The sequence below is a fragment of the Schistocerca piceifrons genome, chromosome 3 (assembly GCF_021461385.2).
Source record: "Schistocerca piceifrons isolate TAMUIC-IGC-003096 chromosome 3, iqSchPice1.1, whole genome shotgun sequence".
Classification (NCBI taxonomy): domain Eukaryota; kingdom Metazoa; phylum Arthropoda; class Insecta; order Orthoptera; family Acrididae; genus Schistocerca; species Schistocerca piceifrons.
The window spans coordinates 108,161,681-108,189,337 of NC_060140.1; the positions used below are offsets into that span (position 1 = coordinate 108,161,681).

At 41.3% G+C, this 27,657-nt stretch overlaps 1 protein-coding gene across 1 annotated transcript in view; it reads left to right on the forward strand.

The window, feature by feature from the left end:
* LOC124788434 (15-hydroxyprostaglandin dehydrogenase [NAD(+)]-like) overlaps nucleotides 1-22,897 on the forward strand; it is a 63,390-nt gene extending 40,493 nt beyond the window's left edge. Inside the window, exons 6-7 of the mRNA XM_047255705.1 lie at nucleotides 9,868-10,025; nucleotides 22,780-22,897. Coding sequence (XP_047111661.1) covers nucleotides 9,868-10,025; nucleotides 22,780-22,897 — 276 coding nt within the window. The remainder of the gene's footprint in view (nucleotides 1-9,867; nucleotides 10,026-22,779) is intronic.
* Nucleotides 22,898-27,657: the final 4,760 nt, after the last annotated feature.

Sequence of the window (27,657 nt, forward strand, 5' to 3'; positions counted from 1 at the left end):
GATACGCGTCACCCAATTCAATTTTTGAAAACTAGCACCTGGCGCCTAATTTGTAAGTAAGATCCTCTGTGTGTGGCAATGGATAAGTATCAATTACAGTTTATGAGTTGAGTGTAGACTTAAAGTCAACACAGAGGTATGCGACCTGAATGTATGGGGAGCAAAACCAGTGGACTTGGCCACTGACTAGCTGATATGGGCGCAATAACTGCGCTATCTTGCAATTCTTTACGTTCAGCAGCGGCTTTGTCCCGTAACGCAATGGGAACAGTTGCTGCTCGCCAAAATTTCTGTTGAGCATTTTCTGTCAGCGTAATATGTGCAACAAAATTGTTAAATTGTCAGCTTTGCCTGAACCTTCAGAAAAGAGTTCCGGGAAGTCTTTCAGCTAGCTAGCTACACTGTATTTTGCATTGAATGCAGACACTGACAACACATTTGAAACGTCCCCTTAGAACAATTATACATGACTGTGCTGAAACTGACACACAATACTTTTTTTCAGCGCAACGCAATCTGGCTTTCAGTAATCCCTACAAAAGAATGGCCCTGACTAACATTAACCTATACCTTTCACAAATCACTTACCTCACAAAAATCTTCGTTACTCGAACTACTGCAATACAGCGAGCGCCACTACTGCCAGCTAAATAAAAGATTCAAACTACAGAAGGCAGTAACTACTGATAGGGATAGTTAGCAAATGAAAGATTTCAATAGAGAACAAACACTGTATTTACCTTAACAGTCATAATATATATAGCTGTTCATGACATCCATTCTTACAAATTTCAAAACTCCGCCATTTCTCTCCCCATATCCACCACTGCTGGCGGCTCACCTCCAACTGCGCCACGCTACACGCTGTTAACATTCAGCTGCCCAGCATTACAATGGCAGACAACAATGCAAACTATCCACAGACTGCATACAGCACAGCCAGTGATTTTCATACAGAGCGCTACGTGGCGTTACCAATAAAGAAAAACCTAAACAACCTACTTACATAGCCCCCATGCTCCCCACAAAAAATTTTACAAATTGTTTTGGGCAGTGGCCAATAATGATTTGATAAAATTTTTCATAATTACAATAACAAAGAAATCAAATGCACACACTTATTGATACAATGTTGGTCAAAAGTTAAAATTTTCTCACGGTCAATAAAGACAGTCCTGATCATTCATCACAGTAAAATTGCAGTGTTTTTGTCAAAGTCTGAGCAGTAAAAGAAAATGCACACGTAAGTAGTGGATTTCCATGCAGTCTAGAAGAAGTGGTGTTGTCCTTCTAACAGAAAGACAGTGCTGACTCTTGACATGCAGGCAGGTAATGGGCCACAACAGAGCAAACCCACAGCAGAGTAAGTCGAAGTTTTGAAGAATATTGGTAGGTAGGTAATCACAGAGCCGACCCACTGTAGTTCTGGTAGAGATTACGGTATTGGTGGGCTACCAGAGGTGCAGAACCACTGCAGTCCTTGTAGAAATAATGGTATTGGTGGGCCATCAAATATGCAGACCCACTGTAGTCCTTGTAGAAATAATGGTATTGGTGGATCATCAAAGGTGTAGTAGACCCACTGTAGTCCTTGTAGAGATGGCCAGCAGCCATCTGCTGCGACTGTACAGGTGCACAATCACCATCGAAGAGTCTTGCGAACAATATAGCAAGTCCATAAACCACCACTTGTGCACTCACAATTTTTTTTTTTTTGAAATGTCCTTAGAACCAGCAATGCTGTTATCCAGTCCCTTGCTGAATTATTAACACATGTGCAAACACTAACAGTCCCAACTGCTCACATACTGTGCATATATTATGACCAACTGAAATGTGTGCAGTGAAATGATACTTAATTTGAAGAACTGGTGTCTATACAATTATAAATTTACAACATAAGAACACAATTACAAAGGTACAAAATACATCATTAAAGAACATAACAATACAGATAACATTTGTAGTAACACAGGCTTTACAAAAGAATAGAAATAAACATATACATCAGTGTTACAGGAATTATGACATAAGTTCATACATAAAAGATCAGAATAACTTTTGAAACATCAACTTCACACATGACCATTAAAACAAAACAGAATAAATAATGTCTAAACATCTTTACAAAGAAAATAACATATTATTAGAAAAATTCCACAACATAACTCATATCAGCTAAACACATAAAGACAGGAAAAACACAAATATACAAGAGTACACAAACACATAGCAGAATAACACAAGAGGAAAGGGCAGGGTTTGTTTTCAGTGTAACATTTGGTACTGCAGTCCAACCTAAAACTTCATTCCATAGATCTTTCGTCTTATTTCAACATTTGTTTCCACAAAAAAAATCCTATCCAAGCATGCTTTCTGTATGTATATGTTCATATATTTCTTACCTCATTATTTATTTTCCATTATATTACATCATTTATTTCCAAGAAAATCCTACCTAAACATGTTGTCCCTAAACCCTACTTTTTTGCTCATATGCTCTTTCAAAATACTTTTTTGGCCAAACCATTTTCGTATAGCTTCTCAATGCATTTCTTCCAATTCATCACAACTCGTTCTCTCATATAACCTATCCCATCTTAAGATAACTTAAATCTACTGAGCTCAGATGCTAAACTAAGGAACGAGGCAATGCAGCAGTGCAAAACACTTAATACAAACAGCAATAAAAAAATGGAATTTGGTGAAGCAAGCAGCATTATAGAAATTAGCAAAGCAATTGCAATATTACAACTAATATAAGGCAATGTGCAGCAAACAACAAAAATAAACCAGTAGTAAAACTGGCTTAACAGAGTAATACAAAGTCAAATTCAGTAACATTATGCCTGGCAAAGAGCAGCAGCAAATGCAATAATTTATATCTAAACATGACAAAGCTCAAGCAGAAAAATATTACAGTAAAGACAACAATGCAGATAAGGGAAATGTCTATTCACATCTTAATGTCTATGTCATTAAAGTGGTGCCCACAAAAACTTATTCTATGAAATAAATTACCAAATACTTGAAAAGAAAATTATGTATGCAGTTCCTGTGAAGGGAAATGTCTTTTTGTGCTCCCTCATTTTTTTTGGAAGTATCACAAAATTATTATTTACTGGATCTGTAGACAGAAAATATCTATATTAGTATACCTATAAAATTTTATTTTAACCAATGCTGCAGTGCAGCTAGAAACTAGATATTAAACAAAATAGGCAAAGCAAGGCATGAAACGTCATTCACTAGCCATATGGCATTTCATAATGCAGTAAACAATCCTTCAACTAGCAAGACAATAGACATGAAATGTTTCTCATCATTTCATTTCAGTAAATATCATAAATTAAGAACTCTACAGTGTAATCATGTTTTCAAGTTTGAGGGCGTCGTATTTATGATGCTTTCTACAAAGGAATGTCAATAGTGAGGATAATGGCCTCTTTTTTTTTCTTCTCCACCTGTGCCTCTGAAAGGCACACACTAATGGCTTTTTTCCAGGCGTCTGTCGCGCAGCTGGGTGCCCATGACGCATTACGTGAAGGTGGTCACTTAACTTTCTTACCGAAATATTTACGACAGCAGTTTCTGCTACAGTGACAGTTTCATATAAAAATATTTCACAGGTCAAGAATTTGCGTTACAAATCTGTAGAAACAAAATCCTATTGATATAACAGTGTCCAAAAAATTTTCGTCGGCATTGTAATACATTCACGCATTTACATACATTTCATAACTCTTAAAGTACGATTCTTGGTTTCCAACAACCTTTTTCACAAACCAGAGTCCCTAACCACTGCTCATTATTCCTTACCTTATTCGTTGACACTTCTTCAATATTTCATCATAACAGATACGTAGCATAATCAAATAACTCATATGGCATCTGATTATTGGTCATAAACATACCACAACAGCATAATACACATAGTCATCGTAATAATAACATCATAACACCTCAGACAAATCTCAAAAACGTCATAGCTTTCTGCAATAATGTGAAAACCTAAATAAAAATTCTCTGCTCATTTCAATAGTGTCATCTACCTCAAACGTACTTTAAAATCATGCTCCCTTACCAAATACATCATTCAAAGTTCTCATAATATCACAATGGTTCCGAAAAAATATGAACAGTTCACAAAGTACAGACAAAATACAATTTCATAAGTGTGAAGTTAACCAACTGTGTAATTGCGTGAACATGTGTCACTGATGTAGTAAAACAATGTTTATCTCTCAGTTAAATGGTCAGATAGCTGAGTAATTTGTGTGTTAGAGAAATATGGTACCGATGTGTAAAGTTGTATAAGCCAATACCATATTAGCTAGGGCTCCTTGTGCTTGCCAAACACATGGTACACTAAGTAAGCGTGTGCCCCTCTGAGAATTAATGTAATTATACCCTCAGGTGTTACAGATTATAGCAATGGAATGAAATGTATCACGGAAAAACTTTATATCATTGTACTTCAAATATCTTTAAAAATAAATGTATTAAGTACAAAATTAATCACTCAAATACGTGTACTGTAGCGCTAAACTGTGCGTCTTGTTGTAAAATAATCTCTGTGGAAGTGTCGTAGTTATCGTCCTCCGAAAGCTAAGTTCTGCAGAAGTCAATGTACTTACCTCATGATAAACAAAAATGAAATGCTTTGCGTATAGATATCATAGTTATTACGTATCTTACCGTGATCAAGAAAGTACTATAATGTAACGTATTGTTGTGCTACGAAAAAGGCTGTCTCATTGTAGCTATATCACAAAAGTTACTACTAAAACATGTTTTACATAAAACTGTGCAGACATAAAACAGAAACACTGCAAAAGCAACATTGTAAATGGTCACTCATTAGTAGCGTCGTGATAAAATCGTGTAGCTGTCACATAAACTAACCAGTGTGTCATCTGGTATCTCGCAGAAAGTACTTTCAATCCAGAATGTATTTTCAAGTAAACCAAAATGTTGCATTAAAATCTTATTAGCAGTACTGGTAAATGTTCTAAGTATGTGAGCCTTATAGTCGTTACATAATCGTGCAACTAACAAGCAAGAATGTACAAATAACAACACTGTGTCGCCTGCTCACTATAACAATGCTTTCATAATTACTGTCTAAATATGTTCCCTAGGTTCTAGACTGGATAATTAACTGTAAAACATAGTTGCATGTTAACAGGTTCTAAGTCTGACGAAGCGTATTAGTAACGTGAAGTGAATAATTTTATAGCAAAGACTAAGTTAAAAAGCACATTATCTCTCAATAAACGGTTTTACGTGTGAAAAGTGTTGTACACCTTTACTCTTCCTAGTTTGCAGAGTTCCAACTTGAACGCAAATATCATGCGGTTTACGTCGGTAAAGAATACTGGAATTTTTCTCAAGGTTAGCATCTATGTTATTTTTCGCTGAGCCAGCCGGCGCGCACGTGGCTGCCTGCGGTGCGAGTCATTGTCTTCTCTTTGTTGGCGCGCGTCGTTATTGGCATTATGAGACCTGACTTCTACAAATTCACCTTGTCGAGAGTGCCCTGCTCTGTTTGAATCTCGCCAGTTCTGATGCAATTCAAGTCTGTCGTTACGATTATGTCGTCTGTCGTCATGTCGGTAGTTCCTGTAGTTTCTTTCTTGTCGGTTAAGTGGTGGAGAATTTCTCCCTGAATTATCACCACACGGTGGACCATTGCGTCTGAAGTTATTCTGTCTGCCGTGATAATAATAGTTCTGGTTGCCATATTGTCTGTTTCTATGATTGTATCTGTTATATTCATTACTACGGAATTGCGATCTTTATCTGTAATTATTACTACTCTGCCAATGGTTGTCATACGGGTGTTGTCTGTTTTGGTCACGATTTGTGTTGTGAGAATACCCTTGTCATGTCCAGATATTATTTCTTTTATCGCGGAATTGCGACGGATGTGACCTGTAATTGTTGTGTTCCTGTTTTCGCGTTCCGCGATTATCAGTGTCAATTTCTAATTCTTGTAAGAGTCCCTGAAAAGCTTCAATGTCGTCTTTGCTACGTCCTGCCAAAATAATATGTCGTAAATGTTCAGGTAATTTGATTAAGCAAATGGGGATGAGTTCTGACGGATTGTATGGGTTTGACAGATACTGATTCTTGTGCAACATGTCTTCAAAATATTTCACAAGACTGGAAAATTCAGATAGTTCGAAATGTTTCATCATTGTGATGCTATGTTTTACTTGGTCTTGTGTAGCTTGAGACCAATATGCTGAGAGGAAGGCATGATAAAATTCTCCTTCACTGTGACAATCGTGAATGACCGATCACATTCTTACAGCTGGTTCATTCTCTAAGTAGCCACACATAAATTCTAATCTGTGCTGCAATGACCAGTTGGGAGGAAAACAATGAGAGAATTGATGAAGCCACGCTTGTGGATGAATGTCGTTGCCAAAATTCTTAAATGTTTTGAATTTGCGTGTAGTAATGAACAGTTTATAGTCAAATTCATGTCGGCGAGTCGCATGTCGGTCATTGTTACGTCGTGTCGGCGGTTCCATCTCAAAAGTCAATGCGTCTTGCCAATTTCATTCAAAATTTCCGAAGTGCCCTGAGTTATTATTTTGTGGCTGTTCCGTATTTCTATGTCCCTCTTCCCATACTGGAGCGCGAGTGGCCTCTGAAACATGTAATTCTTGTATTACTTGTGCCAACTGATCTTGTACTTAACGGATTTCTCTTTTGGACTGTGTATTGATTTGATTTTGATTTTGTTTGAATTTTCTAATTTGTTCATACTCTTCAGTGTCCGTGAATGCTACAGGTCTTGTGTCATTCAGATCATCTTCTACCTTTGTAGAAAAGTTAGTGAACTGATCTGAAAGTTCGGCTACTTTATCTGTTAGTGAAATTATTTCCTCTGTGTGTTTTTATGAACCAAGTTTCAGAATGTCCATTTGTGTTGAAATCGTATCTACTGTGTCCTTTAAGTTTTCCTGAGTTTTTGCAAGTTGCGTAACCGAATCGGTAGATGCAACTGAGTCAGTTTTAGCTTGCAAGGTGTCGTGATTTTCATGAACAATGGTTTGCAGTTCTTTTATGGCTGCTTCGTGATTCTGTAATGCATTTTCATGCCATGAAAAAATAGGTTGAAAATGCTCACAAATTTGTGTTTTTACGTCATTACAGACTTTTTGACATTGCGATTCAATGTTATGTAACTGAGTAGTTAAATCTTCACGTGTTTGTTCAAGTGTGGTGTCTAACTTCCGAAGATTTTGTGCCATTGTATCTAACTGTTGCTGTGTATGTCTCTGGTGTTGTTCCATTGTGTCTAACTTTTGAAGCTTTTGCTGTGTTTGTCTCTGATTTTGTTCCATTTGTTGCATTAATTGCAATAATAAGGTATTAGTGTCTGGAATGTGTTTCTCTATGCTTTCTGGCAGTGCATTTTCACCGGCAACACTCACGTTTTGACAAGCAGAAAATGTGTCTTGACTCATTTGAGAAAACGGTGAGGACCCAAAACCTGAGTCTACAGTATTTGCAATATTGTGTTCTGTCATTTCGGATTCCTGAGGCGAGCTGTTGCCGACTGATCGATCGATAATGCTTCACTGTTCACTAATTGTTTCACTGCCTACACCATTATTTGCAGCCCGCTCCATTTCCCTATGCACAATTACCAAGTTGCTACTTTGAACATTAGTTAATTCATTACTCTGCGGCGCTAACACACTGCTTTCGTCTTCACTGTCATTTCTCAGTTTACTTTGGAGCCTAGTATTACGTTTTTCACACGCCATTATTGTCACAATATTTCACATGACAACACAGAAAAGCACAATTTGAAGAGCAAAATAACAAAACACATTAACATAGCATCTAAATAATATCTAGTTAATTGCAAGTGCAGCTGGTAAATACTTGGTGCAAATCTACATGCATGCCACAACTGTTTTACTGTAGAAGAATGACAAACTACAACTACAAAGGAAATTCTCTCTATAATTACATGCTAGCAATAAACAAAAGCTACACTAATTACACAAACTACAAGAAAAAAATCAGAAGATTCCAGTGAGGTATCCTGGCAGGGTCGCCATATGAAACGTCCCCTTAGAACAATTATACATGACTGTACTTAAACTGACACACAATATTTTATTTTAGCGCAACACAATCTGACTTTCAGTAATCCCTACAAAAGAATGGCCCTGACTAACATTAACCTATACCTTTCACAAATCACTTAACTCAAAAAAATCTTCGTTACTCGAACTACTGCAATACAGCGAGCGCCACTACTGCCAGCTAAATAAAAGATTCAAACTACGGAATGCACTAACTACTGATAGGGATAGTTAGCAAATGAAAGATTTTAATAGAGAACAAACAATGTATTTACCTTAATATTCATAATGTATATAGCAGTTCATGACATCCAGGCTTACAAATTTCAAAACTCCGCCATTTCTCTCCCCACATCCACCACTGCTGGTGGCTCACCTCCAACTGCGCAACGCTACGTGCTGTTAACAGCCAACTGCCCAACACTACAATGGCAGACAACAATGCAAACTAGCCACAGACTGCAACAGCACAGCCAGAGATTTTCATACAGAGCGCTACGTAACGTTGCCAATAATAAAACATAAACAGCCTAGTTACACATTGTCCTGAATGTTAAAACGAAACAAAGCAAACGAATCAAGACCAAATATGTTCTTAGAATCGCGTGATTGTAGCACAGTGAAAGTCACTCTTCGCGTATGCAAGCGATACGTGGCAGGCAAAGTACATTTTCCGAGAATGGGAAAGTCTTGTCCATTATAAGCCGTCAATTGTGTGCTAGTTTTGGACAGGCATGGGGAGCCTAGCTGTTCATATGTGTGACGATTCAGCATTGCAACAGAAGCACCCATGTTCAACCAAAATTTCTCGTGTTTTTTTTCTTAAGATGCAAATGAACAAGTTGGACTGGCGTAGCACTGAAGGAACTGTTTGCTTGCTAGTTTTGCTACTGCCTCCAGCAGGCTTTGAATACACTGCATTGATGAGATGGGCCTTGTGAATAGATTTTCGTGAGCGGGCAGAATTCTTATTTTGTTCTGTTGCAAACATACGTATTGTACGTGACCTTCCTTGCCACAAGCGTAACACTGAGATTGTCGGGACGGACAATCTTCGCGGCTGTGCCGTGAATAGTGGTGGTAGTGTATTCGAAGACGGCAAAGCCACAGTTCAAACAGCTCACACTGAATGGGACTGGTTTTGTGAGCATGAGTGTCAATTGTGGCATCCTTCCTGGCCACCACAGTTACCAGACATCAATATTGTTCAGCCTTTGTGACCTCCTTTGGAGCCGGCCGGGCTGGCCGAGCGGTTCTAGGCGCTACAGTCTGGAACCGCGCGACCGCTAAGGTCGCAGGTTCGAATCCTGCCTCGGGCATGGATGTGTGTGATGTCCTTAGGTTAGTTAGGTTTAAGTAGCTCTAAGTTCTAGAGGACTGATGACCTCAGAAGATAAGTCCCATAGTGCTCAGAGCCATTTGAACCATTTGAACCTCCTTTGGACAGAAGCATGCGTGATGACTATCCACGTCTGGTATAAGATTCCCTTGAAAGCTGTACAGGACCTGTGTTTAACTATTCCGAGACGACTGGTTGCTATTTTGAATGCCAACAGCTTTGATACACTGTAATAGGTGTGGTAATGTGTCGTGTTTTTTGAGGTCCCATACTTTTGCCCAGCCCCCTGTACGTCAACTCGTGAGATTGCATGTTTGGTGTGCAACTTGATCCAAAATACTGGAAGTTGTATCACCACTGACAGTGTGCATGACTGCATAGGAGGTTGGGCCTGTGACATGTTGTGTCGTGTTCCAGGACGAACTGCACGTGAATCAGACGGGCGTGAGGATGGTGGCGCTGTGCCCGGGACCCACAGACACACCACTGGCGAGAAACGTCCACCTTTACTGCCTGCACGACTACATCAAGCAGCCGCTGCTCGACGCCATAGCCGCCATGGGTTCCCTCTGCACGTACGTACCACTTCGGTATTCAATTTTGTCGGCGTTTGTGGTACTTACCCGAAGCCAGCGCCATGTTACATTGCCATTTAACATACTTTAGCGTGTACAAAGTACTTGTTGATATGGTCTCCAGTCCTGCGGGTTTGACGCAGCTCGCCTAGCTACTTTACCAGACTAAGCTTTTTCATCTGTGAGTAACTACTGCAAGCCGGCCGTGGTGACCGAGCGGTTCTAGGCTTTTCAGTCTGGAATCACGCGACCGCTACGGTCGGAGGTTCGAATCCTCTTTCGGGCATGGATGTGTGTGATGTCCTTAGGTTAGTTAGGTTTCAGTAGTTCTAAGTTATAGGGGACTGATGACCTCAGAAGTTAAGTCCCGTAATGCTCAGAGCTATTTGAACCATTTTTAACTACTGCAACCGATATCCACGTGTATCTGTTTACTGTTCTTAAGCTTTGGTCTCCCTCTAACAGTTATTCACCTTCACCCATTACTCCCTTTCACATCAGGCTATAAAACACAGTTCACGCCATACAAACCTGAATACCATACCGTTGCTCGGTTACTGATGGAAAGGCTCCTTCGTGCTGGACACCGAGCAATGGGCCCCTATGGGATTCACGTGGATGACTAACTGCCTTTTGGAAATGTGTGTTGCTGGTTTTAACGTTTTACGCCAAGATTGGAGCAGGTTTGCACATTGCCTCCTACACAGGCCCAGAATTATTTAAGACTTGACGCATTTTAAGAAAGATTACACTCCATATTTTAAGTTTTAATATCTTTTCTTTTTTTAGGTAGGCATCACGGTTTTAAAGTTGTGTACACAGAAGGTTCGCAACAAAGGAACTCCCTTGGCTGTTTAGTCATATTTCCCATTCGAGTCTTCAAGATGCCCTTCCTCGTAACTATACTGTATTTTTCACAGAGGTTCAGGTGGCGGTGAAGGCGCTATAGCTGATGAAGCTATTTCAGGGCAACCAATTTCTCATCTACTCCTATTCCCTTGGTGCTCTACAACCGCTGTAACACGCGTACCCAGCAGAGAAGATGCTCCATCTCACACATGACCAACTGTACGTCCTACAGCGGCAGGGTAAGATGTAATAGTGCTGAGCACCGGGGCACATGAAAATTCAGGGAAATGAATACGCAGACAAAACCGTTAAGGAGGCCTGCAGGGAATGTGACGTTACACAGTGCCCCATTCCCCTGCAAGCTGTCCGTCTGATGGTGTTCGGAGATCCATGCAGTTGTGGGAGGAGCAGTGCCTGTCAGAGGCGAACAATAAGCCGCGGTTCTTGAAACCAACGATCTAGCCATTGCGTTCCTCACGTCGGTCGCTGCCCACCTCTGAATTGGGTTCAAAAAATGGCTCTGAGCACTATGGGACTTAACATCTATGGTCAACAGTCCCCTAGAACGTAGAACTACTTAAACCTAACTAGCCTAAGGACATCACACACATCCATGCCCGAGGCAGGATTCGAACCTGCGACCGTAGCAGTCGCGCGGTTCCGGATTGAGCGCCTAGAACCGCTAGACCACCGCGGCCGGCTCTCTGAATTGGGCAATTCGGCACTGTCCTCTAATGCATGGCTTTTTACACTTGCGAGAGAGCCCCCAATATGTGATGCACGTGGCGTGCAAATCACTGTACGCCACATTTTAACTGAGTTTATTTTATTTTGTGATAATCAGAAAGATGTAACTTTATATTGGGGGTCTGCCGTCTGTTTTGGTTGATGAGATGAGTGTGGTGGTTTTTTAAAGTTTGTTACGTGCCTGGACTCCGGCCTAAGCTTTCTGCCTCGATATTTTAACCTGTTACACAGTGGCTGGCTCTTCCCTATTCTTTCCACTACTTTTTTCTTTTTTTATTGTGTTTTGTATCTGACAACATGATTTTTGTTGTTTTGTGTGTAAGTGGGCGTGTGTGGGGGTGATGTGCGCTTTGTGTGAATGTGTGTGTGCAAATTTTTAGGACGTTCTTTATGGTTTTATCGACAATTTCCGTTTTAATAATTTTTCGGCCTATATCCAAAGTTGTCTCTTTAAATTTTAGCATGGGTGCTAAATATCTTGCCATCGTGTGACCACACTACCACACCATCACCATCATCGTCTCTTCTTTCCGGCCAGTCGTACCACACATTTAATTTACTCACCGATTCAATTCAGTACTTCTGCATTGGATATGCGCTTTGCCTTTCTAACTTTAAGCATTCCTCTGGAACATTGCATTTCTCAGCCTCCTGTACTCGCCTTGTCAGTACTGTTTATCGTCCACGTTTCGCTTGCTTATAACAGCTTTTTAAACGAAAACTTTCAGGAAAAGTATTCCAAACACTTCAATTTTTGTTAGATTTTAAGAAATTTGCCTTGCCATTCCCAGTCTGTATTTTATGTCTTCTTTACTTCCGCTGCTATCACTTATTTCGCTTTCCAGGTAACAAAACTCATCTAATACCTACTTCCTAATATAATTCCCACAGCATCATCTGACTTAATTGGACTAAAGTCTCTCACCCTTGTTTTACTCTTGTTGATATTCATTTTATAACCCCTTATTAGAAACTATCTGTCCCTTTCAACTCACCTTCTAAATCCTTTTCCTTCTGTGACAGAACCAGTGTGATCGCAAACCTCCTTTTCTGTGAACTCTGATTCTTTGTCTGAATTTCTACTGGTTTCCTTATGCTCCGTGTACACACTGGATAACATTGGGGATAGGCTACAACGCTGTTTCACTTCCTTCTGAATTATTGCTTTCGTGCCCTTCAACTTTTTTAATTTTAGTCTGGTTTATGTCCTAGTTGCAGTTAATATTTAGCTCCCTTTTACACGTGCTACCTTCAGAATTCCAAATTATTTATGTATTCCACTCTACAGTGACATAAGCTTCCCCAAAATGTACAATTGTTATAAATTTAGGTTTGATTTTCTTCAGTCAACTTTTTAATAAAATATGTAGGGAAATATTTATTGGACTCTTCCTGTATTTCTCCAGAATACAAAATTATATGTCCTCAATAAAAAAAGGTTGCTTCTACAAACAGCTCCATTCTCCTGTACAAAATGTGCCTTAGTGTTAAGTAACCATGCATTACTAAACTAATGGTTCGGTTATGTTCATATCTTAAGCACCTGCTGGTCAGATAAATATAAGGTAATATCAACAACGGTGGAAAATGGTATAACAAGAGTACAATTTGTTATGAACAGGAAGGCAGGACAGAGAGGGCGTAGTTGTAAACAGCTAAATGACAGGATGATTCTTATCAGAATCAACAGCAAAACAATGCCTAAAAATACAGTTCAGCTATATAAGCCGTCGTCAGAAGTAGAAGATGAACAGATAGAGTGAGAGATAATGTGGAGACACTGAATAGAGAGAGAGAGAGAGAGAGAGATGATACGGAGACAGTAATGGGGCAACACAGCATTTAAAGAAAGATGAAAATCTAATAGTCGTGGCGAACTGTGACGCTCTAGTACGAGAAGCAATGGAAAACAGAATTCTGGAGGAATATCGACTTGGCAGTAGGAAGGAGAAAAACTCCATGACATCTGAAATAAATTTCAGGTAGTAATAGTAAAGAGACTGTTCAAAAACATGAAAGAAGCAGGTATCCTTGCTATAGGCCTGGAGACACACGGAGAAACGAGCTGTGTTAATTCCTGATGAGACAGCAATTCTAAAAACAGATATTGGATTGTACCATGGAGGAGACATAGATCAAACCACACTTTAGTAATGAAGAAGTGTAACAGGAACAGGAAGGATCAGTATGTAAATAAGTAGCATATTTTAGTACTGAGAAACGATGCAGTGAGTTTGAAATTCTCTGAAGCTGTAGATACTGCAATAATGAATACCCCAGTAGGTAGCTCAGCTGAATAGGAATTGACATCTCCAAAAGGGCTCTCACAGAAAGTAGAGAGATAGCTATAGATACAAGAAAGGTACGTGCGAAGAAACCTTCAACTGAAGAAATAATTCAATTAATCGATTAAAGGAGGAAATACAAAAACATTCAGGAAAGAGAAAGGAGTAGAGTAACGCAAATCACGTAGGAATGAAGTTATATGAAATGAAAGGAAGCTAAAGCGAAATGGCAACGGAAAAAATGTTAAGAAATCGAAAAAGAAATGCCCAGGCTTAGGAAAACTTTCGGTGAATTTGAAATCAAGTGTTTCAGCATGCAGAATGTTGAAGGAATTCTACCGTTGAATGTATCGTAGATCACATCAACGGCCCCTACAAGGGAGAGAAAGAAGAGCTGTTTGATGATGTGATAGAAGAAGAAATTGAAGTCGATTAGGAAGACATTGGAGAATCAACTGTTAGTGTGACAGAACTTTGGAAGAATTGCGAAGAGATTGATAACATTCCTTTGGAATTTACAATATCATTGGAGTAAATTGGAAGCAAACGAGTATTGTAGTTTGTGCGCAGCATTTATGAGACTGCAACCAAACGAATATTCAAGTTGGTATGTAGAATCTACAGTATTAGTCTGGAGACATACCATCAGGCTGTGGGAAGTATATCATCAACAAAAACTGACTGCTAGCGAGACCGGAAAAATGCGACAACTATCGCACAATCAGCATAACATCTCATGCATCCAAGTTGCTGACTCGAATAATACACAGACGGATAGGAAAAAGCTGAGGATTTGTTACATAAATTCGTCCTTAACGAAGATACAGGCACCAGGGAGTAAGTTCTGAAATAGCGATTGATAATGGAAACTAGACTAGAAGTCAAGAAACAAACGTCTCACCGAAAGCAGCATAACTTGGAAAATATTAGAGGAATTGCGTCTATGCTAGGATTTCACTGTGTGTCCCACCTGTCACTCACAGAGCATTAAGGCGATATGAGAGCTTTGCAATGTACATGTCAGTACTGCAGCGGCAACAGTTGTGAATGCCCCCTACTTAGCAATCATATACAACCGCTCGCTCACCGATAGATCTGTACCTACAGATTGGAAAATTGCGCAGGTCGCACCAGTGTTTAAGAAGGGTAGTAGGTGTAATCCATCGAACTACAGACCTAATCATTGATGGCGGTTTGCAGTAGGGTTTTGGAGCATATACTGTATTCAGACATTATGAATCACCTCGAAGGGAACGATCTATTGATGCGTAATCAGCATGGTTTCAGAAAACATCGTTCTTGTGCAACGCAGCTAGCTCTTTATTCGCACGAAGTAATGGCCGCTATCGACAGGGGATCTCAAGTTGATTCCGTATTTCCAGATTTCCGGAAAGCTTTTGACACCGTTCCCCACAAGCGACTTCTAATCAAGCCGCGGGCCTATGGGGTATCGTCCCAGTTGTGCCACTGGATTCGTGATTTCCTGTCAGGAAGGTCGTAGTTCGTAGTAATAGACGGCAAATGGTCGAGTAGAACTGAAGTGATATCAGGTGTTCCCCAGGGAAGCGTCCTGGGACCTCTGCTGTTCCTGATCTACGTAAATGACCTGGGTGACAATCTGAGCAGCTCTCTTAGGTTGTTCGCAGATGATGCTGTAATTTACCGTCTAGTAAGGTCATCCGACGACCAGTATCAGTTGCAAAGCGATTTAGAAAAGATTGGTGTATGGTGTGGCAGGTGGCAGTTGACGCTAAATAACGAAAAGTGTGAGGTGATCCACATGAGTTCCAAAAGAAATCCGTTGGAATTCGATTACTCGATAAATAGTACAATTCTCAAGGCCGTCAATTCAACTAAGTACCTGGGTGTTAAAATTACGAACTACTTCAGTTGGAAAGACCACATAGATAATATTGTGGGGAAGGCGAGCTAAAGGTTGCGTTTCATTGGCAGGACACTTAGAAGATGCAACAAGTCCACTAAAGAGACAGCTTACAGTACACTCGTTCGTCCTCTGTTAGAATATTGCTGCGCGGTGTGGGATCCTTACCAGATGGGATTGACGGAGGACATCGAAATGGTGCAAAAAAGGGCAGCTCGTTTTGTATTATCACGTAATAGGGGAGAGAGTGTGGCAGATATGATACGCGAATTGGGATGGAAGTCATTACAGCAAAGACGCTTTTCGTCGCGGCGAAATCTATTTACGAAATTTCAGTCACCAACTTTCTCTTCCGAATGCGAAAATAGTTGTTGATCCCAACCTACATAGGTAGGAATGATCATCAAAATAAAATAAGAGAAATCAGAGCTCGAACAGAAAGGTTTAGGTGTTCGTTTTTCCCGCGCGCTGTTCGGGAGTAAAATGGTAGAGAGATAGTACGATTGTGGTTCGATGAACCCTCTGCCAAGCACTTAAATGTGAATTGCAGAGTAGTCATGTAGATGTAGATTCGTGCAGGAAGAGTAGCCGTGTCACTGACAAGTGTTGTGTACACGCGAGGCTTGACGTAATCCCACGAAAAGAAGTCTGTAGCGTCACATCTGGAGGGCGCAGAGGATATGCGGTGGGACCATCACGACCCAGGCGGTTGTCAGGAAACGCGTCACTCAGCACACCCACACCTTGGATCTCCAATGCGGGGTTGCGCCATCATACGGGAAGACGATACATGGCCGCAGCTCATCGACCTTTGGCAGCGAAAACCATTGGAGCATGCCTAAGTAAACATTTCCAATACCTTTTTCTCTGTGAAGAAAAATGGTCTAACCTATCATGAATTAGGAGACACCAAACACTAACCGATCTGTTCACGTGAGTTGCGCGCGTTTCCGGAGCCCCAAATCCTAAGGCTGTTTAGAAATGTGTAACGTTGCTTCATTTGGGAACAGTCACTTCTCCAGGTACTCATTGTCAGCCTCTGTAGGGACCAGCCTGGAACACTCTAATGCGTACCGCAGAGAACGAGCGTTTGGCTGCTACACTTGGAGCATTTGGATTTTGTAAGTAAGTGCTTTTAAAATACTTTACAGACAACTGATCGTGCTTTCCGCAAATCGCGTTCAACACCTGTCTAAAGTTCTTGAACCATCTCATTATGCTTGTTTCTGCCCATGGTGTCTTCCCACGCTGGTGTCGATAATTATGTAGTATCGTACTCACAGACATGGATTCGGCGCACCGGATGACACATGTACCTTATCCTGGTCTGTCACCTATTTGATGCAGTCCAAGTCACATCTGCAAGAAATTGCACAGGAAAACAATTTTGATAGTCCTAAACGTTTTAAAACAAATCTCGTTTCTGTGTCTCTAATAGTTTCCAAGGCATGATTTTTTTAAAAAATGGCAATGGCAGTTCCACCTCCCCCCCTCCCACCATGAGCCATGGATCTTGCCGTTGGTGGGGAGACTTTCACGCGTCATCGATACAGATGGCCATACCGTAGGTGCAACCACAACGGAGGGGTATCTGTTGAGAGGCCAGACAAACGTGTGGTTCCTGAAGAGGGGTAGCAGCCTTTTCAGTAGTTGCAGGGGCAACAGTCTGGATGATTGACTGACCTGGCCTTGTAACAATAACCAAAACGGCCTTGCTATGCTGGTACTGTGACTGGCTGAAAGGAAAGGGAAACTACAGCTGTAATTTTTCCCAACGGCATGCAGCTCTACTAAATGGTTATATGATGATGACATCTTCTTCGGTAAAGTAGTCCCCCATTCGAATCTACGAGTGGAGATTACTCAGGAGGACGTCGTTATCAGGAGAAACAAAACTGCCGCTCTATAGATCGGAGCGTGGAATATCAGGTCACTTAATCGGGCAGATAGATTAGAAAACTCAAGAAGGGAAATGGATAGGTTAAAGTTAGATGTAGTGGTAATTAGTGAAGTTCGGTGGCAGGAGCAACAGGACTTCTGGTCCGGTGAAAACAGGGCTATAAATATAAAATCAAATAGGGGTAACGCAGGAACACGGACAATCTGTTATGAACAGCATAGTGCACTCATTATTGTAGCCAAGATAGACACGAAGACCACATCCACCAAAGTAGTACAAGTTTATATGCCAACTATCTCCGCAGATGAGGTGGAGATTGAGGAAAATGTGTGATGAAATAAAAGAAATTATTCAGGTTGTTAAGGGGGCTAAAAATTTAATGGTCATTGGGTACTGGAAATCGACGGTAGGAAAAGGGAGAGAAGGAAAAGTATTAGGTGAATATGGACTGAGGGAAAGGAATGAAAGAGGAAGCCGCCTGGTAGAATTTTGCACAGAGCTAATTTAATCATAGGTAACACTTTCTTTAAGAATCATCAGGGAAGGTTGTATACATGGAAGAGACCTGCAGACAGGGGAAGACTTCAGATTGACTATACAATGGTTAGTCAGAGATTTAGGAACCAGATTTTAAATTGCAAGACGTTTCCAAGGGCAGATGTGGATTCTGACCACAATTTATTGGCTATGAACTGTAGACTAAAACTGATGAACCTGGAAAAACGTAGAAATTTAACGACATGGATGGATCCATGGATAAACTGAAAGGAAAAAGGTTTTAGATGGTTTTGAAGGTACGATTGACAAGAAAAAAGTAAAGGAATAGACTAGAAGAAGAATGGGTACGTAGCTTTGAGAAATGAAATAGTGAAGGCAACAGAGGATCAAGTAGGTAAAAAGACGAGAGCTAGTAGAAGTCCTTGGGTAACGGAAGCGATATCGAATTTTATCGATGAAAGGAGAAAATATAAAAATGTAATAAATGAAGTGAGCGAAGGGAATACAAACATCTCAAAAATGAAAACGACCAGAAGTACAGAATGGCTAAGTAGGAATGGCTAGAGGTCAAATGTAAGGATGTAGAAGCATGTATACTGCCTACATGAAAATTAAGGAGCCTTCGGAGAAAAGAGAAACACTTGTAAGAATATTAAGAGCTCAGATGGGAAACCGGTCCTAAGCAGAGGAGGGAAAGCAGAAAGGTGGAATGAGTATATAGAGGGCCTATACAAGGGAGGTGTACTTGAGGGCAATATTTTGGAAATGGAAGAGGACGTGAAGAATTTGAAAAAGCACTGAATGACTTAAGTCGAAACAAGGCCCCAGTAGTAGACAGCATTCCATTACAACTATTGATAGCCTAGGGAGAGCCAGCCATGACAAAACTCTTACATCCGTGAGCAAGATATATGAGGCAGTCGACATACCCTCAGACTTCTTAAAGAATAAAATGATCCCAATTCCACAGAAAGCAGTTCCTGACAGGTGTGAAAATTATCGAACAATCAGTTTAATAAGCTTCGGCTGCAAAACACTAACACGTATTATTTACAGAATAATGGAAAATCTGGTGGAAGCCGACATTGGGGAAGATCGGCTTGGAATACGGACAAATGTTGGAACAAGTTTCTTCTCGTAGAAGATAGGTTAGGGAAAGGCAAACCCACGTTTACAGCATTTGTGGACTTAGAGAAAGCCTTTGACAATGTCGACTAGAACACTCTCTTTCAAATTCTAAGGCTTGCTGCGGTAAAATAAAGGGAGCAGAAGACTATTTACAGTTTGTACAGAAACCAGATGGCGGTTATAAGAGTCAATGGGCACAAAAGGGAAGCAGTGGTTAAGAAGGAAGCGAGACAAGAGTCTAGCCTATCCCCGATGTTATTCAATCTGTATATTGAGCAAGGAAACAAAGGAAAAATTTTGAGCGGGTATTAAAGTCCAAGGAGAAGAAACAAAAATGTTGAGGTTTGCCGATGACGTTATAATTCTTTCGGAGATAGCAAAGGACATGGAAGAGCTGTTGAATGGAATAGGCAGAGTGTTGAAAGGAGGATATGAGATGAACACCAACAAAAGCAAAACGAGGATAATAGAATGTAGTTGAATTAAATCGGGTGATGCTGTGGGAACTAGATTAGGAAATGAGACACTTAAAGTAATAGATGAGTTTTGCTGTTTGGGAAGAAAAATAGCGGATGATGGGTGAAGTAGGGAGGATATAAAATGTAAACTGGCAATGGCATGAAAAGCGTATATGAAGAAGAAAAATTAGTTAACATGGAGAATAGATTTAGATGCCAGAAGGTCCTTTCTGAAAATATTTGTATGGAGTGTAGGCGCGTATGGAAGAGAAACATGGACGATAAACAGTTTAGACAAGAAGAGATCAGAAGCTTCTGTAATATGGTGTTACAGAAGAATACTGACGATTATATGTATCCATCATGTAACAAATGAGGAGGTACTGAATACGATTGGGGAGAAGAGAAATTTGTGAGAGAACCTTACTAAAAGAAGGGATCGGTTGGTAGTACACATTCTGAGGCATCAAGGGATCACATACTAAGTGCTGGAGGGAAGTGGGGGAGGGGGGTGGTGGGTAAAAATCGCAGACCATGGGATGAATATAGTAAGCAGATTCAGGGGGATGTAGGTTGCCATAGTTACTCAAAGATGAAATGGCTTGCTCAGGATAGAGTATGATGGAGAGCTGAATCAAACCAGTCTTTGGACTGAAGACAACAACAACAACAACAACCATGAGACTTTACAGACACCCTGTATAACATGTACAAGACTGAAGGGGGACAATAAGAAGACCAACAAAGAAATGGTTGGCTTAAAAAGTGACTAAATTTGCATCCTTGCCTTCTCTCCCTTACTCTTCAACCTCAGTGTTGATGAAGCAATGACAGAAAGGAATGTCAGGACCATTTCATGGGAGACCACCAATAAGATTCGCTGAAAGTGTGGAAGACTTAGGACCTGTTGATTGGGATGACAAGTCTGCTGAGCACAGAATATGGATTGAGAGAAAACTAAAGAAAGACTAAAATAATGAGGAGTAATAGGGACACGAATGGCGATAAATCTAACATCATAACTGGGGACCACAGTCTGCACACATTTAGGATTCCTGCTACCTTGGAAGTAAAATAGAAAAAGTAAATAACGATTAACTTCCTTGGGCGATTGGTTTCAGTACATGGATTATTACCTTTGTGTTTTGCACTAAAACACGAACTAACATACACACATCAAAAAAAGTTTTGTATCACCCCGATTCCCAGAACTCCTGAAGATAGATGTTGACTTTGGATATTGTATCACAGACACTGTCCCTTTGACTGTTCAGAGATGTCACTAAAGCTACCCAAAGATGTAAACAACCATGCATGAGAAGCGCCTGTTAGACGGAGGGGGTCCGACAGCCGATCAGTTCAAGTCATTCCACCACGACGGAGATGCTCGGCTCGTGTTGTTTGTAGTTCAACCATACCGCGGTTCGATCGCGTCCGCATTGTTACTTTGTGCCAGGAAGGGCTCTCAACAAGGGAAGTGTGCAGACATCTCGGAGTGAACCAAAGCGATATTGTTCGGACATAGAGGAGATATAGAGAGAGACAGGAACTGTCCATGACATGGCTCGCTCAGGCCGTCCAGTGGGCTACTACTGCAGTGGATGACCGCTACCTACGGATTATGGCTCGGAGGAACACTGACAGCAACGCCACCATGTTGAATAATGCTTTTCGTGCAGTGTTACGACTCAAACTGTGCGCAGTAGGATGCATGATACGCATCTTCACTCCCGACGTCCATGGCGAGGTGCATCTTTGCCACCACGACACCATGCAACACGGTACAGATGGACCCACCAACATGCTGAATGGACTGTCTAGCAAGTGCTACAAGGTGAAGATTCCCTGCTGTTTTGGGGTGGCATAATATGGGGCCGACGTACTCCGCTGATGGTCATGGAAGGCGCCGAAACGGATGTACGATATGTGAATGCCATCCTCCAACCGATAGTGCAACCATATCGGCAGCATACTGGTGAGGCATTCGTCTTCATGTACAACAATTCGCACCTCCATAGTGCACATCTTGTGGATGGTTCAAATGGTTCAAATGGCTCTGAGCACTATGGGACTTAACATCTATGGTCATCAGTTCTTGTGAATGACTTCCTTCAGGATAACGACATCGCTCGACTAGAATGGCCAGCATGTTCTCCAGACATGAATCCTATCGAACATGCCTGAGGTAGATTTAAAAGGGCTGTTTATGGACGACTTGACCCACCAACCACTCTGAGGAATCGGCGCCGAATCGCCGTTGTGGAGTGGGACAATCTGGACAAACAGTGCCTTGATGAACTTATGGGTAGTATGCAACGACGAATACATGCATACCAATGCAGAAGGGACCGGTGTGTACAACAATCTGAACTCGCTGTATGGTGGTAAAAAATGCAGTGTGTGGTTTTCATGAGCAATACAAATGGAGGAAATGATGTTTATGTTGATCTCTATTCCAATTTTCTGTACAGGTTCCGGAACTCTCGGAACCGAGGTGCTGCAAAGTTTTTTTTTATATTTGTATTTTATCCAGTTTATTTCATTAGTCCACCCCAGTTAGATTTTTTAAAACTAAGCTACATCGAGATACATGTGCAGTAACATCATGTCCTGTTAATTTGTGGTGCACATGAAGATGGTGAGTTTCCCATCTCTAAATGTAACCTGATGGACCCTAGCCAGAAACTCACTCCAGAAATTATATACATAAGATATGAAATAAATTGAAGCAGTAGTAAGCCAGGTGCTGTGCTGTGATTTTTGGCCATCTTTGTCCATTATATATAATTATACTGCACTTGGCGATGGTACATTGTTAACCTTCGTCTATTGCTGATTACTGCTCTCTCACTTCTGAAGCATACACTCTACAGCAATAAAATAATTCCTCCGGTAATTCCCAGCTAGTACTTAACTTCATGTGGAAGTTGGAATTACAGATTTTGTTATTTATTGAGCTATGTTCTTCTGGAACAATGTAAATAAAGTGCGTGTGTTATCTTCACAGGCCTGACTTCATCGCTGAAGGCTTGATGACTGCCATCCGAGATGGCAAATCAGGGTCTGTCTGGATGGCCGACAACAACAAGATCAAGGGGATTGTCTACGAGCGGCTCGTCCAATAAGAACTGTTCTACATGCCATTTTGTACACATCACATTATCATGAATAAAGTATACCTGATTCGAGTGATGACTTATACAGTAATAAGAATCACTCTAAATAGTTGCCACCCACTAGACAATTTCCTTTGTGGGAATCTTTTCCTACAATGCGAAACGGTGTTTGACGTTAAACTCAGTCACAAAGGCTATTCCTTCAAATGCACAGTGTTTGAGGCTGAAGTCAATTTCTATCAAATTGTTGGCTGGAGCCCACGACATGTTACAAAATGATATTTCAGGGTTTTGGCCAGTATTTCAAGTGGCCATCATAATATGAAACAATGACTAATATGTGCAATAAATTATTCAAACAGTAATTCAGATAATGTTGGCAGATAAGAAAATGTTAACACGTGGGGAGAAGTTACTAAGGGATCACTCAAGTGTTCAGTTTTGAGCCCGCTCCTCTTTCTTACGTGTGTGACTCACCTTAAACTTTATATTCATCAGGCAGAATTGGTACTTTCTGCAGACGATACCAGCGTTATAGTTTTGTCGTATGACATATACAGGGTGGTTCAAAAAGAATACCACAACTTTAGGAATTTAAAACTCTGCAACGACAAAAGGCAGAGCTAAGCACTATCTGTCGGCGAATTAAGGGAGCTATAAAGTTTCATTTAGTTGTACATTTGTTCGCTTGAGGCGCTGTTGACTAGGCGTCAGCGTCAGTTGATGCTAAGATGGCGACCGCTCAACAGAAAGCTTTTTGTGTTATTGAGTACGGCAGAAGTGAATCGACGACAGCTGTTCAGCGTGCATTTCGAACGAAGTATGGTGTTAAACCTCCTGATAGGTGGTGTATTAAACGTTGGTATAAACAGTTTGCAGAGAATGGGTGTTTGTGCAAAGGGAAAAGTTCTGGACGGCCGAGAACGAGTGATGAAAATGTAGCACGCATCCAGCAAGCATTTGTTCGCAGCCCAGGAAAATCGACTCGCAGAGCTAGCAGAGAGCTGCAAATTCCACAATCAACTGTATGGAGAGTCCTACGAAAAAGGTTAGTTATGAAACCTGAACGTCAACTACCCGAGGCGATGGATCGGCCGTCAGGCAGCCCGTGACAGAGCACTTCATCACTGGCCTCCAAGAAGCCCTGATCTTACCCCCTGCGATTTTTTCTTATGGGGGTATGTTAAGGATATGGTGTTTCGGCCACCTCTCCCAGCCACCATTGATGATTTGAAACGAGAAATAACAGCAGCTATCCAAACTGTTACGCCTGATATGCTACAGAGAGTGTGGAACGAGTTGGAGTATCGGGTTGATATTGCTCGAGTGTCTGGAGGGGGCCATATTGAACATCTCTGAACTTGTTTTTGAGTGAAAAAAAAACCTTTTTAAATACTCTTTGTAATGATGTATAACAGAAGGTTATATTATGTTTCTTTCATTAAATACACATTTTTAAAGTTGTGGTATTCTTTTTGAATCACCCTGTATTATGACAAAACTTCGATTTTGGCCACAGAAACGACCTTTTGGGACTCCATTAACAAAGAATCCGTTGAAATATTCATTGCGGAAAATCTAATGAACCGCGACAGTGGTTACCAACTGAATAACGCGTGGAATCCCGTCATCTCCGAAATGGTTGAGACGAAGACGCCAGAAGACTTCGATAGCTGCGGCCAAGGACAATACCGACGGCAACTGAGTCTTGCAGTTCCACCAGCGAGGGCGCTGCCGCTGGGCGGCGTGGTCCTTCTGTCTCCGCGACTTCAACGCATGCGCGGCAGTACCATCAGCGCGGAGAACGTCAGTCCTCGTTCGGCTCACCTGAAGATGGTTGGCAGTTATCCAGCCGAAATATCGTGGAATGAAGTTTACGACGACCGGCTGCAATCCCGAAATCTCTTTGAACAGCGTGATGTGTGGCTAATGAGCAGCCGTTCGATCATGAAATCCAAGTTTCCTCACTTCCCGCCTAACTGTCATAGTACCTGCAGTGGATCATGATTCAGTTTGGAATTCCTGTGAGATGGTCTGGATAGATGTCTGCCTATTACACATTACGACCCTCTTCAACGGTCGGCGGTCTCTGTCAGTCAACAGACGAGGTCGGCCTGTACGCTTTTGTGTTGTACGTGTTCCTTCACGTTTCCACTTCACTATCACATGGAAAACAGTGGACCTAGGGATGTTTAGGAATGTGGAAATCTCGCGTACAGACTTATGACACAAGTGACAGCCAACGGAGCTCCACGATCAGGGAACTGTATGGCGATTCGAATTCCAAATCCACTCATCAGTCATGCAAATGCTTGTAACAGTAAAACTGGGTTTCTAACAATAAAACCTAGGCTATGGAACAGTGGAAGAAAGTAATTTGGTCGGATGAGTCTCGTTTCAAATGTTTCCAACTTCTGGCCGAGCTTACGTCTCAAGAGTGAGACATGGCGGGGAATCGGAGATGACTTGGGCAGCCATGTAGTGCAGTTCCATTGACCCCACTGGTACTTTGCAAGATCGCATGAATGCCTCGTATTATTTGAGAATTTTGGCCTATCAGGTTCATCATTTGGCAGAATACTTGTTCCCTGGTGGTGATTCTGTGTTTCAAGCCGAAAGAGCCCATGTTCCCACAGGTTGCATCGTCCCAGATTGGTTTCGTAAGCACGACAATGAATTGTAGTATCTCCCCTGGCCACCAGCCACTGGTGGCGATGGAAGGCGCCGTAATGGCTGTACCATACGTGAACACCATCCTCCTACCGATAGTGCAACCATATGGGCCGCATACTGGCGGGGAATTCGTCTTCATTGACGACATTCGCGCCCTCGTCCTGCACGTCTTGCGAATGACTTCATTCAGGATAACGACATCGCTCGACTAGAGTGGCCAGCATGTTCTCCAGACATGAACCCTATCGAACATGCCTGGGATAGATTGAAAAGGGCTGTTTATGGACGACTTGACCCACCGACCACTCTGAAGGATCTACGCCGAACCGCCGTTGCCGAGTGGGACAATCTGTACCAACAGAGCCTTGATGAACTTACAGGTAGTATGCCGGGACGAATACAGGCATGCATCAATGCAAGAGGACGTACTATTGGATATTAGAAGTACCGGTTTGTACAGCAATCTGAACCTGAACTTCTGAAGGTCTCGCTGTGTGGTGGTACAACATACAATGTGTGGTTTTCATAAGCAATAAAAAAGTCGGAAATGATTTTTATGTTTATCTCTAGTCCAGTTTTCTGTACAGGTTCTGGAACCTTCGGAACTGAGGCGATGCAAAACTGTTTTTTGTGTGTGGACATTCGCACTGCATGTGCGAGTGTGCAGGTACACCATCGTGTGGTACCGCATTTGCTGTAGCACATTGAGTGGAACATGTTCCAACAACTCTGGAAGGATTTCTCGCAAATACATTAAATATCTGTTGATATTCAATTGCTGAGGAAAAATGTTTGGACTAATCAAGCTATCGCCTACCAAGACGGTCCAAATACTTACAGAGAAGCGATTTTGGTGACAACGAACAAAGGCGGCGTGCGGGGTGCCCACACGTGTTGATTGTAGTTGTTGTACATACCCTCTTAAGTAAAGAATGCCTTATCCATAAAAAGTTCACTGTCCACATAGTCAGGTCGAATGTCATACCTTTACGAAAACCACTGGGAGAATTCTATTTGGAAAAACGTCTCTGTTAAGGGGGTGAAGCTTCTGAAGGCGGTGAGAATCCAAATAATCTTAATGCCACACAAACCAAATAGTGGAATGGCTTACATCCATTTCACGTGCAACACGCTGAGAATTTCTTGAGGGTGTGTATTCCAACGGTGCTAACCCCTCCTCTTCAAGCTCTGGTGTATCCAATGTGCGTTGGCGACCACGTCCTTCATCCTTTCACACCTGCGACACAAAATAAATACATTGGGTTTCGAAGTAGGCCTTAAACGCACATCTGGCATTATGAGAACGTGTCAGTGGAAAACGTAACCTCAGGTGAAGCTGCCTCTCTTAGGGACCTGTGGATGGCAGTAAATATGCGTGGTTCTGGCATTCGACGATTCTGAAACCGCTGAACGTACAAACAATGAGCAGCGTGTAGGGTTGCCAGAATTTGTTGCTAGCAAACCGGGACGTTTCTCTAAAATTAATCAAAAAGTCCATAATTTGTGAATCATAAACCGGGACATTTCGAGACACTTTTCTTAACCGTTTCAGGCCCAACTATTTTCTGAAGAAAGAAAATTTTTTCTTTATGTGGTAATGGTACTATGCGATTTTGTAATGATTTTAGGTGAAAGATTTATACAAAAGTAGGTGCCTGCTTCCAAAACATACTTTATACAATTTGCTTCGTTTTATTTACTAAAATAGCTAATTACGAAATATTCTCTATTGTATTAAATAATAAAAAGATCGTTCAATAATTTCCATACAAAATAACAACAACAATATTCAGTTACACAGTGGAATACAGCGAACCAACCACCTCCATGCATTCTGGTGGTCATGAGCTGCTGCATGAGCTACATTCACTTGCTGGTATTTTCACAGTGATGTCCAACAGTTGGCAGCTCTTGAGCATGATGGAAAGGTTGAACATGCACAAACGTGTATCTCAGGTTTCCATTGGGAAAAAATACTACTGCTACAGCTAAGACACAGTGAAAGTTAATGTACACAATTGTAGCCAGAGGGTCTGAAAGGGTTAACGTTAAAAAAGTGAAATATTTGTGCAAATTACTGTTGTAGTCAATTGATT